Source organism: Lampetra planeri, chromosome 32, assembly GCF_965212315.1.
Source record: "Lampetra planeri chromosome 32, kcLamPlan1.2.h2, whole genome shotgun sequence".
In the NCBI taxonomy this organism is placed as follows: Eukaryota; Metazoa; Chordata; class Hyperoartia; order Petromyzontiformes; family Petromyzontidae; genus Lampetra; species Lampetra planeri.
The window spans coordinates 5,919,423-5,933,030 of NC_136138.1; the positions used below are offsets into that span (position 1 = coordinate 5,919,423).

Here is a 13,608-nt window from a genome sequence, read left to right on the forward strand (position 1 = left end):
ATAAACAAAGCAGGCACTACTTTGTGGGAATTCAACATTGGTGGTAACCCTTGTGGATAAGACTGGCCTCGGCCACCACTATTGAAGTCCCAAAACATCGCCACCTAGCGCCCATTTAAATGAACACAGGGAACGGGGGAAGAAAATACAGCACTGGACAGCCCACTTATACTGCTGGTGGACCGAGGCAGAAGGATCTGAGAAACGTGACCATTGTTTTTGACTGCCACGCCGGAAGATCGGCAACCTCTGGATTGTCTAGTGTGTTCACCAGCACATCACATCAGCATCTCCCTGATTACGTAATTTATATTATTATTGCTGTAAACTGTGCAGTTTTCACTATTGGGCTGTGTTTATGTGGCTGTCTCCAAAAGTAAAACATCAAATTGACTCTGAGGGTAATTCTAAGCATGCATATACCCATGCCTCTTTAGGTAAATTGAACACACTCATCAACAACACTGTGGCCTTGAAAGACAATTACAATCGGTGACGTTTCGGACAATAGCCCTTGTTTATACCACATTGCTCAAAACGTCGCCTACTATTAATCGTATTCTTTCATGGCAGAATTGTTTGATGAATGCGTTCAGTTTTTTAGTTTTATTAATTATGCTTGTGCACCACTGCCAACGCAGCAGAATCACCAAGTAACTTGTGCACAGATTAGAAACGTTGTCATTCAGGCACATTGGTAAGTTGCAATTTACATGATCAAGTTCATCTTCAAAAAAATAAACATTCCGACCTGCGCCCGTCCACGCATCTCTGTATCTCATCACATTGACCACCCTTGTTCTGCATCAAATAACTGCTCAAAGTCAACACCTGCTCTGATGCGTATTCCAGTTGCGCCACCACTAACAGACAACTCTAATTGTTGAGTGAACTTCGTGCACGTGACCTTTGGTGGCGGTGATAGGGCCCAGCGGTGGCGCGTTCGCCGCTTGTTGTTGCAGAGGTTCGCGGTTCAAACCCAAAGGCCGCCCTGATTAATTACTCAATTGGGATTATACACAGCAGCAATTGTTTCCCCCTATTGGCAGACTAATGCCCCAGGTCACTCTTGCACCCGAGAATCACCCTGGTGTCTTGAGTTCTCACCTCCAACTAGCAAAATAAGTTAATACCTGTTTTTCTCATCTTTATTCTGAGTCCAGCTTTGCAGCCTTCTTCATTGAGTTATTTTGACATTTCCTGTAGTTTATTCTAATTGGATTTCGCAAGAAACACGTCGTCGACAAATCTAGGCAAAACCCTCACTCAGAGCAATCTCACACCATCTACCCTGAATACGACCTCGTCAGTCCAAGTCCCGCCCACGCGGCGGTTGAGTCCACTCGCCACACGTGTAGCGGTCGCAGCCACCACATGCAATGTGAGGTTCAAGCATAGCGCATAGCAGGTGGCACGCGTGCAGGGCTACAAGACAGACGGCCAAGAGATACAGCTGAGCTTCTATATCGACTGTGCAATAGCCAACATCAATTTTCACTCAGCTTTCTCCTACGAGCTTGTAAGACTGCGAGTGACACGAGTTATTGCAAGATTTCGAGGTTGTTTATAGGCCGGTGCATTTAATTGCTTGGCATGAAGCGGCAACTTGCTGTTCACTTCAGCGGGTCGGTTAACGGATCGCTGTGGCCAGGCATTAAATTGCTTTGGAAGGCAGCAGAGGAAAGCCGCATATCCTAGTCATTGATACAAATAGGTGGATGAGACAGGAAGTGAAGTGTTCAGTCCAGTGATCAAATAAGCATTCTTTCAGTGAGAAATTAATCCAATATCAGAAAAGCTAATAGCCAGTATTTTGTTATCGATTCAGGCAGGCAGTGGCTATTGCTGACAGTCGTTAGCCAACTATTCCGGAAATTCCTGTGAACTAGTCAGTCAGTCGTTATCCGGACATTGGAGCAGCCATTAGATAGCTATTGAGTCAGTTATCAGCAGTCACCGGTAGCGATTCAAGAAAGTGGACAACAATTCGGGCATTATCAGTCGTACATCCCAACAGTTCTTCGCCAGTCATTAACAAGTTAATAAGGCAGACATTTGCAAGAAATTCAGTCATTAGTCAGATTTTAGATAGTCAGTTATTTTAAGACATTTAGTCATTAGTCAGATGTCTGACATTGGTTAGATGTTCATGAAGCAATTCACCAAGTTAATCAGGGAGTCCTTTCGCCAACTTTTCAAGCAGTATTGATCAGCTGTTCAGTCACTAAAAGTCAATTGCGATATACTGTATTCACACAGTAAGTAGCTAATTATTCAGTCATAAGCCAGATGTGCAGAGTCATTATCTAGCTATTTAGACAATCATTAGCCAGAATGACAGTCATTTGCCAGATATTCAGACAGTCATTTGTCAGATATTCACAACGCCATTAACCATATTCAGACAGTTATTTAACCAGCTATTCGGAAAAGCAATTAGGCAGCTATTTTGGCAGTCATTAAGCCAGCTATTCATGCACTCGTTAGCCAGACATTGGACAGACATTAGCGAATAATTTGCCAGACATTAGCCAGTCATTGAGGCAGTAATCGTAGTCGGCCATACGAAAGAAGAAAAAGTCAGCGATTAGGCAGTCATCATCGAGACATGTCGAAGCCCGGAGAGTTCACGGATCGGGCAGTGCTAGATCTGAGATGCGGCTTCTGTGGCAGGCGCGTGTCTCCGCGGGGCATGCGGGCCGTGCTGCTGTCTGACCCCAGCACTCATCTCTACTCTACAGACGCGCCACCCACGTGGTCAGTGACCCACCGCACGCTCTTTTATCGTCAACGACCACGCACAATCGTAGACTATTGGACACCATAACATATAGCATCATCGTCATAATAATAATAATAATTCATAATCATCAGACACTGACGTCATGGCTCAATATCCGTACATCATCACACTACATCATACATTACTCATTATCACAAATCACCATCGTGATGTATTATCAAACATTGTAACCGATCAGACAAGACAAGGGAAAGATTTATATTATAGCCAACACGCATGTTATAAAGACCAGCTTGGAAAACGAGGGGGTGGTGTGGTCAGAACCACTCCCTGCCGCCTTTGTGTCTCCAGTGGTGATGTTTACACACCGCACCAGGTACTGATTTGAGGCTGAGTCGACGTAGGGAAGGCTCAGGACCGGTTCAGATAATCGTTACTGGTCTTTTTTCATGAGCGGGAATCGAACTCGGGTCGCTGGTTTCATAGCTCGGGGCGCTCACCTCTACACACATCGGCAGACACACAGACAGACATACAGACACATAGACAGACAGACATACAGACACACAGACAGACACACAGACACACAGACAGACACACAGACACATATACATACAGAAATACAGACACATAGACAGGTGGTATGCAGGCAGAGCTCCTGTATGATCCCAGTACTCAGCTCTACTCCAAGGACGTGCAATCCATGCTGTCAGTCAAAGACAAATATCCCCCAAACAGCCTTAACAGACTGTAGGGGCAAGTGCTGTTAGCGAGCACCTATGAAGGCCGTCAGTCACACACACACAGACACACAAAGAGATGGAGGCTGTAGGCATGGACATAAACCTGCAGATAGACAGACATAGAGATCGAGTGGAGTGGTGGCGTAGTGGCCAGCGCACTGCCATTTGAACCTGGCGACCTGAGTTCGATTGTCGACCACGGCTATCACAAGTGGCGAGTGATGATATCTGAACACCAGTCCTGTGTCCCCCACTTGACACACACTTCGACATACAGACACATAGACATCCCAGTGAACATGGGAACGTTGGGACAGCGTTGAGCCAATGTTTGTCCATGGGTTCTAACGATATATGCCAACGCTGGCCCTACGTTGACAAAGATCTCCCCCCCCCCTCACCCACCCTATGTAGCTTTTAAGAGACGCTGTGAGTGAGCTCAGCTCACGAGGGAGTGATATGGTCTGAACCAATTGCTCTGCACTTCAAGGAGACTGATAGCGACACAGCTTCATCAAGGCCACTCATTGCTCCTCGTGAAGCCGCGCACTTTTCAATTACCCCCCTCGTATATATTGCTAACTGCATGCTATATTCTACTGTACGAGTAACTGGCATCAAGATTTATTGGCAGCTGTCTATCAGACGGAGACTTGTGTTGCCTCCGAAACGTCGTGATTTTATTACTATTTTTATTAATTTTAATTTCATTTTTTACCTACGTGACTTTACCGAAAAACTAAGAGTATGAATCCTTGCAGTCACGAAAGCTTCAAATCTAGAATTAGCTGTCTATCAGCTCCAGAAGGCAGGAAAGTAGAGTGTGGACTCCATCCGTTCTATCTGTACAGGATAGAGTGTTGTACCATCGCACGCGTGTTTTTTTCAGGTGCTCCGGTTTTTAACCCACATGTATAAACGCTCATTAATTGGCTGAAAATATCTTAATGTATAGAGGACAGCAGAGCATGGATAATTGTTGGGAGAGCCGGCTGACGGTGTGGCTGCTGCCTTCCCTCTTATCTGTGATGGGGTTCGTATATTTGTAAATGTTAAGTGGGAAACTTGAAGCAATGTTAAATGTCAGGCTGATCTTGCCCCAGTGTCAAAAGGTCACAGTATTTTCCAGATCAAATTAACATTCAGGCGGTGCTCATCTTCTGAGCCAGTTGTGGAAAGTCCACATTGTTATGGTCGTGGTAAGTTTATCCACAGTTGACTTACTCAAAAAATGGTACTCATTTGATCGATCCCACTGAGATGACGGGATGAATCAACCCCCAAATGCAGGAGTTAACGCCAGCACTTTCGATTGCGAGCCCGCTTTCTCAGCCGCTGAAAAATAATGGCCGGTTTGCCCTCTGGACTGTAATGTTCAGGGGGACACATTCTTTGATTTTCATACAAGTACGTGTTTCGCATTTTTCTGGTTGTAAACATCAACTATATTTGTGCCAAATGTAAGATTTCCAAACCTTCTGGACCATCATTATAATTTACTTCCATCACACAGATCGTCTATTTGTATGAGATATACTATGCCTGGATTACTTAACCGTATAGTATTGAATATACAGTATGGAACAGATGAACATTCATTCATCACAAGAGAGGGTTTCATAATATATACGTTTTAACCCACAGCTGAGATCACGATTGATATTCAAATATAATTAATTAACAAATGAGCGTAGTGTGTAACAATTAAAATTTCAGATTTATAAGGAACAACGAAACAAAACACGTGGAAATATTGGGTCACGGAATGTTTAAAATTTGAAGGTAAATTTGGGCTGTTACATCTTTAAAAAGTAAAAAAAAATGGCACAATTTCAGATCAATAAGACTCCCATCTTTGCAAAAATGCATTTGTGATTAGATGCAGAATGTAGTTTTAGTAAAAACTGTCAGTATCCAGGAAATGCAATCGTCGGGAGTGAATTCCATAATTTATTAATGACTTATAATAACAGTGACAATAAACGTATGTTCCAATCCTTTGCCATTCCACTGCAGGACAAAGGACTCCCCGATGCCGTGCTGGTCATTGAGGTTTTTTTTTAAATCATATTTCACCAGTCTAGTCAGTGCGGATTGGTGAAATAGGGTCCCAGGACCCTGTTCGGATACCTCACGCCACCGATGTCAGCTGTGTGCCAGGAACCAAGCATAAACAAACAATACAGTTTGTATCGAATAGCATATAGAAGTGACGTGCATCTCGAGATTAACTCATGTTGCTGGGTGCGTAGGACAATTAACTTACCACTGTCCTACCCCAGGTTAGTAAATCAAGAATACAATTGAAGTTTTGTAAAAAAAGAACAATTCAATTTAATTTTGGAGGGCATTTGGGGGGGGGGGGATTTACAGCTGCAGTTGAAAGACCCCCACTTGCAGTGCAAGGTGTGAGCGAGTGGCTGTGGAAAAAGTATCAGGCAGGCAGTTGTAGATGTGAGATCCTAATCGTGACCTCATCTACCCCAGCGCTGACCTTATCTGGCTCGGAACGGTTTTTGAGGCGAGTTGTATTTTCCAAGGCAGCACCAACCAAAAAAAAACAACACAACACGAGACGCATGCAGCGAGTTTGATAATGGGTGGGTGGCCGAGTCTGTGGGTGAGTGTTTTGGTTTTCGGGTGGGTGAGTTTTTGAGTGAGTCTGTGGGTGAGTGAGACAACGAGTGGGTTATTGGTTGGGCAAGAAAGTGTGTAGGTGTGTGCATGGGTAAGTGTTATTTTTGTAGGTGGGTGAGTTTTTGAGTGGGTGTGTGAGTATTTTGGTTATTGGTTGGTATGATTGTCAGTTGGAAAATACTGAGTGAATTACTGAATATGCATGTATGAGTACTTGAGTGAGTGGGCAAGTGTGGAATACATGAATGTGGGGCGCAGTGGAATGCGCACTGCCCTATGAACCCAGCGACCCCAGTTCGATTTGCACCCACAACCAAATGACAAATATCAGAACTGGTACTGAGCCTTCCCGACGTCGACTCAGCACTGGGGAGACAAAGGCGGCCAGGTGTGGTACTGGCCACGCCCCCGTCCCCCGCTTCCCCCGGGCGCCGTGCTGTGCTTCAAAAGTGCTCGCTAACAGCACTTGTCCCCAACAGTCTGTTAAAATCTACACGGGAGATCGTTGTCTTCTTTGAAAACACGAATGAGTGTGTGCACAAGCTGAGTGTATGATTGAGTGTATGAGTGAGTGCATGATTGAGTGAGTGTGTGAGTGTATGATTGAGTGGGCGAGTGAGTGTGTAAGTGTATGTATGACTGTGTGTGAGTAAGTGTGGGTAAGTGAGTGAGTGTGCGAGTTGGGGTGGTGAGCGCAGTGTGTGCGGCGTGCAGTGCGGTAGGGCTGGTGGGCCCTCTCTACTCTCCCGAGAGCTGCGCCTGCCGGGTTCAAGATGCCGCCTGCCTCACCTGGTAGGGCACGTTCCTCCCTGCACTCACCTTGACGATAGAACCGTGATAGGTGGTTCCCAAAAGCATTGCCGCGACTGGACACAGACTCTGTCGGCCACGTGCATTAGCACCGGGTTCCTACGAATCCCCAAAGGTGCCTTGGCGCGTCTCTCCAAGCTTCGTGCATTAACGCACGCACGTTTCTTCCGCAGTAAGTGGAAGATCAATATGGCTCACGAAACTGCGGACCATTAGGCATTTCACTATTCTATGCTTGCGCGTGGAAATATATTCAGGAGCTCGATGGCAACGTCAAGAGGGCTTCAGGAGAGAGTTGATGAAGTTTTGCTGTTCCTCCTCCGTTGATGGAGCGCAGACTACAGTAGCTCACGATGTGGTCGATAGTTTGAGTTGCCTGGCCTCAACGGTAGGGGTGGAAGGCAGTAGCCCTCTGACGGTGGCCAACCTGTTATGCCATCGGGTTTTAATGTCACCTCAAACGCAACTAACGCCGTCATCTTAGTGAAACGGACGTCGTTAATTTGAATCCAGATACGATCAATATACATCGGGAGGGAACCCATCCCAATTGTCGTCTGCCGCTGCTTTTTTTTTTAAACGCCATATCAAAGAAGAAGATTAACACCAAACTCAAAAAATATATCACCAATGCTCTGTACTTTCACCAACCCGCACTGACCAGTGTGGTGAAGTATGGTCAAATAGTCACCACAAATCCTCATGGCGTGGGGAGGACCTCATCCACCAGCAGACTGGCAAAATTGCTGTACATGGACGGACATGTACCCGATGTCACTGCTGTGCAGTTTCCCGATGTGTTTCCAGGTTGTATACCGTGTAGTTTGGCACGATGTCAGACGTTTCGCTACATGTGTTGGGAGCTCCTTCTCTGATCCGCATGTTGGTGGAACACTAAATTCGATTTCTGAATGTGTGTGTATTTTGCTGGGGGAGTGAATGATTTAGACATTCAGCGCCTGAATTCAATTCCCTGAAGCTGCGGAAGCTCTCACAGCACGTGGATGCGAAACGTCGGACACCATGGCGAGAACCACCTGGTACAACCTCAAATCACATCAGCGAACCCAGTGTATCACACATTCAGCCAGAATGCAACGGGCACGGAAAAGCGATTTATTTAATTATTTGGCACGTGCATTTCACACGGGGTGGGGGGGGGGTCATACAGATGGAGCTCACAGAATTCACTCTGTCGGCCAGATAATTATCTTCCAAGGCACCCCCCATCAATACCCAGGGGTGCGGGTATTGAAGGGGGATGCGAAATGTGAACGCTGAATCCACTACCCCCCCACGCCCCCCGACAAAGTTCCGAGAGTGAACGGCTGTGAGACAAACAAAGTGTCAAGAGTAAATGGCTGTTCGACAAAATGAACTGGACCCCCGCAGTGGGAACGCGCTGGGATACCACGTGGCGGTGCCGTGCCGCCCCTGCCTCCTCTCCTGCCACAACGGCCACTTGTGGATGTTCCACAGCCACACGTGCCGTGCCACCGAGCGCCTCGACTCCTCCGGTGAGTCCAACGTTGCCTGGCGACTTCTTCCGACGACGCGCGATTTGCAACCCTGTAAAGCAGTGTTATTCATCGCAAGGTTACTGGCGGCCCCTGGTGGTGTTTAGTGCGGCCCCCGACAATACACAAATGTGAAAGACCCCTTGCAGACGACATGGCCGCCTTCACACTGTTCATGTCTTATCAGCGAAAGTGAAGAACACTGCTGGAAAATGATCTAGTTTCAAAGAGGGGATGTGGCATACACACATGCTTCCGGCACCATAAATGTTCTCCAGGTGCTCCGATTTCTTCCCACATGTAAGCGCATTTCAACTGGCCGATAACACTTGAATATATAGAGGTCAGCAGAGCTTGGGCAATTGTTGGTACAGGCTCACACCGTGTGGCTGCTGCCTTCCCGCTGGTCTGTGGTTCCTCTTTGGGCCTGCGTTGTTCTCTGTGCGGTGCGTTACAAGTTTAAATTATTATTCCAGGCTCCCCTCGCTTTATGCGGTAGATGCGTTCTCAAAATAGAGGCGCGCAAAGCAAAATCGGCGTAGCATGGACCGCACAGCCAGCCAACTCACAATGCACCGCACGAGGAGACAGCTCCCTGCCGAGTAGCGCACACAGTACACACAATGTTGTTCCACGTCCGACCGCATAGCAGCCCACAAGTGAATTCAAACCGCATAGGTTGCGATTTTTTGGTGGAAATAGGTTTATCCGCACATATGCGCGAAACGGCACAAACCGAACGCGCGTCGAGCGAGGGAAACCTGCAGCAAGTTCGTCCGTCTCGCGCATCGTCGCCGCGTCTCTTGCAGGAGTCGCCGTGCTCCTGTGGGGCGTCCTCGCCGAGACGGATGACGCCGATGACAGGTCTGGAGGATCTCCAGGGCATCCGCGTGGACCTCAGCCCGTGGCGAGATGAGCCGGAGCGGAGGCACGTGGCGTAACGGACGCACGGTGGCGTGCAGAGCTGAGCAGTTGGTGGCTTGCGGCTTCCACGTTAAGGATTCCAACACATTCTGCCTCGGGTTTTCCAAGTCTCTGGCGATGACGTGCGCTTCATCATCAGAGGGGTTTTTTTTTCTTCCACGCATAAGACCCAGACATAGATCCAGAGACTCATGCAGAGACCCATCGATTCACAAATAAGCCCATAGACAAACACAGAAACCCAGACTCACACAGAGGCCCATAGACTCGCCTATGCGAATCAGAATAGGTTTCATACTGGAGGAATCCGATGAGCTATAAAGATCTTTTCACAGATGTCCTCAACGACCATAGGCTCACAGACACCTGCAGATTCACGCAGAAACTCATATATTCACACGGAGACGTCTAGATTCACATAAACATACAGACCCATGGACTTGCATAGAGTTCCATTGACTCATACACAAACCCATAATGTCACACACAGACCCATAGACTCACACCGAGACCCACGGACTCTCATAGACACCTATGGTTTGCAAAGCGTCATTCATGCATTCTCCACGAGACGAGCGCACACAGCCGACGTAGCTTCCCAGGAGGACCGGTCTGATAGAGCTCAGCACGGGTACATCACCATCATCATCACCATCATCATCACCATCATCATCGCCACATGTGTCCTTTTGTGTTCCAATTATCAATTAGCATTCCTGTTAATCCCTTATCAGTACCTATCTTATTACAGACCAATTCAGACCTTATCGGTCAATCCGCAACCTTTATAAATCTTAACGTTCATGCTACAAAGTCCCATCACAAGAGAGAAACACCAAGAAATAGACAAAAAAAACAGTTTTTTGCCCTCATTGAAACGGCTGTACGTCGTTTGGACCTGAAAACTCAATTACCCTGCACAAGAATAAGGGTAAACCGTACGGGTTGACAGCTATGGATGAAATCTTGACGTAAAGCTTTCGTGACTGCAGGAATTCATATTCTTTGGGTCTTTTGGTAAAGTCACGTAGATAGGTTCAAAGAAAATGACAAAAAACTACGACGTTTCGATCGCAACACAAGCGGTCGTCTTTCGGAAAAAAAGAGTCTTCGGGAAAAGAAAAAAAAAGATCCTTTTCCTGAAGACGACCGCTTGTGTTGTGATCGAAACGTCGTAGTTTTTTGTGATTTTCTTTGTACCTATCTACGTGACTTTACCGAAAGACCCAAAATATATGAATTAGCCCACCTGCATGCATCATCAACTGAGAATGAGAAACCAGAGGTGGAAATCTTCAGCTTTCTCAACCTGCAACCACAATGTCACGTGTGCTGAAGTCTTGGCTGTGTTTAAGGCGAAAGAATTTCCATACGTTTGTTTTGTATTATTAACAAGACGTTAGTTACGTTTCCATTCACGCGACACCATTTTTTGGCGAAAAAACAGCAGAATTTGACGGCATAGGGGCCGTCCATAAATGACGTCACGCACCTGGGGGGGGGGGGTCAGACATTTGTGACGATGTGTGACGAGGGGGGGGGGGGTGATAAATGTGACGTCACATCAAAATGCGCAACTTTCAATAAATATAGACAACACGTTCTACTTAATTAAGTATACTTTTTGATAAATGTTTTTTACTGCAACATCAGAGTGCAGCGCCACATTAAATACGCACTACAATGACAATAGTTTTGAAGCATGTTTAAATTTTGTTTTGGGGGGGGGGGGCAGAACTTTGTGACGTCATATTTGAGGGGGGGGGTCTGACTTTTTGTGACGCCGTGTGACGAGGGTGGGGGGGGGGTGTCAAAAATCATCTAAAATCGCGTGACGTCATTTATGGACGGCCCCATACGAGCAAAGCGACTGACATTTTCGAAGCACAGCAATCCAAAACAAACATTTATTTTCTTGGCTCCCTTACAATCGCCCAAAAATTCGTATACCACCTGGGCGCGACTTTCGGATTCACGTGAAACATCGAGCTACCTTCCCTCACCCACCCACCACGTGGCGCATCAGGAGCGACGGCCGGGCACGCCTCTGCGGTCCGGGGCTCACGAAGCGCGCGAGCCGCGGTCGCGTGCGGTCGATGGAATCTCCCTCGCCTGTTCGATGGAATCTCTCTCGCCTGTTCGATCCCGGTACCCTGACGATGCCTGTTGTTGTTGTTGTATATTTGTAGTCAGCGTGTTCTCTCTCTCTCTCTCCTCGTAGTGGTCGCGTGGATTTGTCTTTTCTGTGGGGTGTCCTCCGGTTGTGCCTTCACCCCCCTCTCACTCCAGACTTTGAATGAACGTGCGTTTAGATCAAAGCCGTAGCCATGGAGTCAATATTGTGGGGGACCAAATCTTCCAGGGGGTGTGGGGGTCCCCCCCCAGAAAAAATATATCTAAATTTGAAAACGAATTTCCTGCCTAAAATAAAAAAAAAATTCACATACACATATGATGGACTTTATTTTTTATTTTTTACAATAATGTCTAAGAGTGTATTGTATTTCATTGCTCTGTTTTTACTTTTTTTTACCTTTTCTTGTTTCATTGTATGTAATGACAAAGATTAGGGATTCATAAAGTACAACCATAACCACACTCATATAAACAAATCTATTTTATAGCAATATATTGGGGGGGACATTTTGAGCATATTTGAATATATATTGGGGGGGAAGTGTCCCCCCCCCCCAATATGTTTTTAATTACGGCCTTGGTTTCGATGATTCGGCTGCTGCTGCTGCGATAGATTGCCACGCGTGGTCACATCAACTTTAAGGACAGTGCATATCATTATCATCATCAGAGTTGTTTCTTTTCGTTTGCATTTTGACTGCTTGTGTTGTGGTTATTGCAAACATGATGCCTTGTATAAAGGTGTCAGTTTTTGTACCAGTTGAATGGGTAAAAACCTATTACTATGATTTAACTTGCGGGCTTACAATGTGGCCAGGAGATGGCAGTACAGCAAGTTGGACATTTTGAGTGGCGTTATCTCCGTCTATGCTTGGTGGGTTTATAAATATTGTTTATAGCGTGTATTTTAGATTGAACTATACTTGATACATTTTGCGTTAAATTATCCGTATAATTTGCATTTTTTCGTACAATGTTCCGTGAACAATACGGGACTTTTTGCGATTTTAAACTCAATCAATTTCCTCTCTCTGAATCGCATCACTGGTTCGTAACGTGTTCATGTGCAAAATGTGTATTGGAGGCTGTCGTTTGGATCTTGTGTTGTGAATTCCAGGTGCTCAGACTGATATGCCTAATGTGCACAATGATATAGGTACAAACATTTAGGTGATGCTGCTGCTGCATTGGCAGCGGTGCACAAATAACATAAACAAACTTAGCGTGTTTCTCAAAGCACTGTTGCCTTAAAAGTAAAAATAAATGGCGAAGTTTCGGGCATTGGGCCTTCTTTATAGCACACAAGGGTTTGGAGATTGCACTTTTTAGCGATTTTAAACTAAATTTCCTCGCTCTGAATCACGTCACTCGTTCGTAACGTATTTATCTGCAAAATGTGTTTTGGAGGCTGTAGTTTGGACTGGACTTTTTACAATATAGGACCCAATAACTCTTATTATCCACTCTCTGAACTTTCTATTTACGTGCTACGAAGAAGGAACGCCACCTGAAAAGTTGCCTATTATATAATATTTGTTTTCGTTTTAAGGCCACAATGTTTCGACGAATATTTAGATTTTTGTTTTAATTGGAAACTACACTGTATGCTGCCATGGCACCATTAGGGAGGCTCATTTGGAGTTTGCATGTTTCTCTCACCCTTGGTCGCATTGTTTTTTCTCCGGGTCCTCCGCTTTTTTCCTCCGCAATTTAGAATCAACGTCACGCGTTTAGACTATTTGTTTGCTATAAATGTCCGCGTGATGGTAAGCCACTTCGCTGAGCTACCATTTGCGGCCAGATCGCTTCTGAAAAAGAGCTGAATAGCTCAGTGGGCCTTACCTGGTAAAGTCAAAAAATATATATTTGTTGATAGCTTACGCATGCAACCAGTTCCGGCGCCAGGGGGCGCTGGGGTTGGCCCTGACGACACCACCAGATGTCCCTTCGCCCTCTCCCATCCCAAGGTCAATTCTCGTTCGCGGTGAATCGCTCTTACGGTGTCCCTCCCTACGTGACAGCTCTTCTGCCACACCCCCACACCCCCCATCCGAGAGAAGGTGCTGCCAGGAATGTGTCTTGCAAGAGTCGATGCCAA

The 13,608-nt window shown here is 46.1% G+C and overlaps 1 protein-coding gene across 1 annotated transcript; it reads left to right on the forward strand.

The window, feature by feature from the left end:
• The first annotated feature begins 2,658 nt into the window (after positions 1 to 2,658).
• Positions 2,659 to 9,366, forward strand: LOC144729500 (protein FAM72A-like). Its single transcript, XM_078609836.1, has 4 exons — positions 2,659 to 2,757; positions 6,838 to 6,915; positions 8,326 to 8,450; positions 9,260 to 9,366. The coding sequence occupies exons 1-4, from the start codon at positions 2,693 to 2,695 to the stop codon at positions 9,364 to 9,366; spliced, it is 375 nt and encodes a 124-aa protein (XP_078465962.1). The 5' UTR covers positions 2,659 to 2,692.
• Positions 9,367 to 13,608: the final 4,242 nt, after the last annotated feature.

Bases quoted from the DNA above. Each gene is read 5' to 3' on its own strand.
- LOC144729500 (XM_078609836.1), top strand. From the start codon at position 2,693: ATGCGGGCCGTGCTGCTGTCTGACCCCAGCACTCATCTCTACTCTACA. The intron at 2,758-6,837 runs GTCAGTGACCCA...TGCGGCGTGCAG, and splicing joins ACAGACGCGCCACCCACGTG to TGCGGTAGGGCTGGTGGGCC. The intron at 8,451-9,259 runs GTGAGTCCAACG...CGTCTCTTGCAG, and splicing joins CGAGCGCCTCGACTCCTCCG to GAGTCGCCGTGCTCCTGTGG.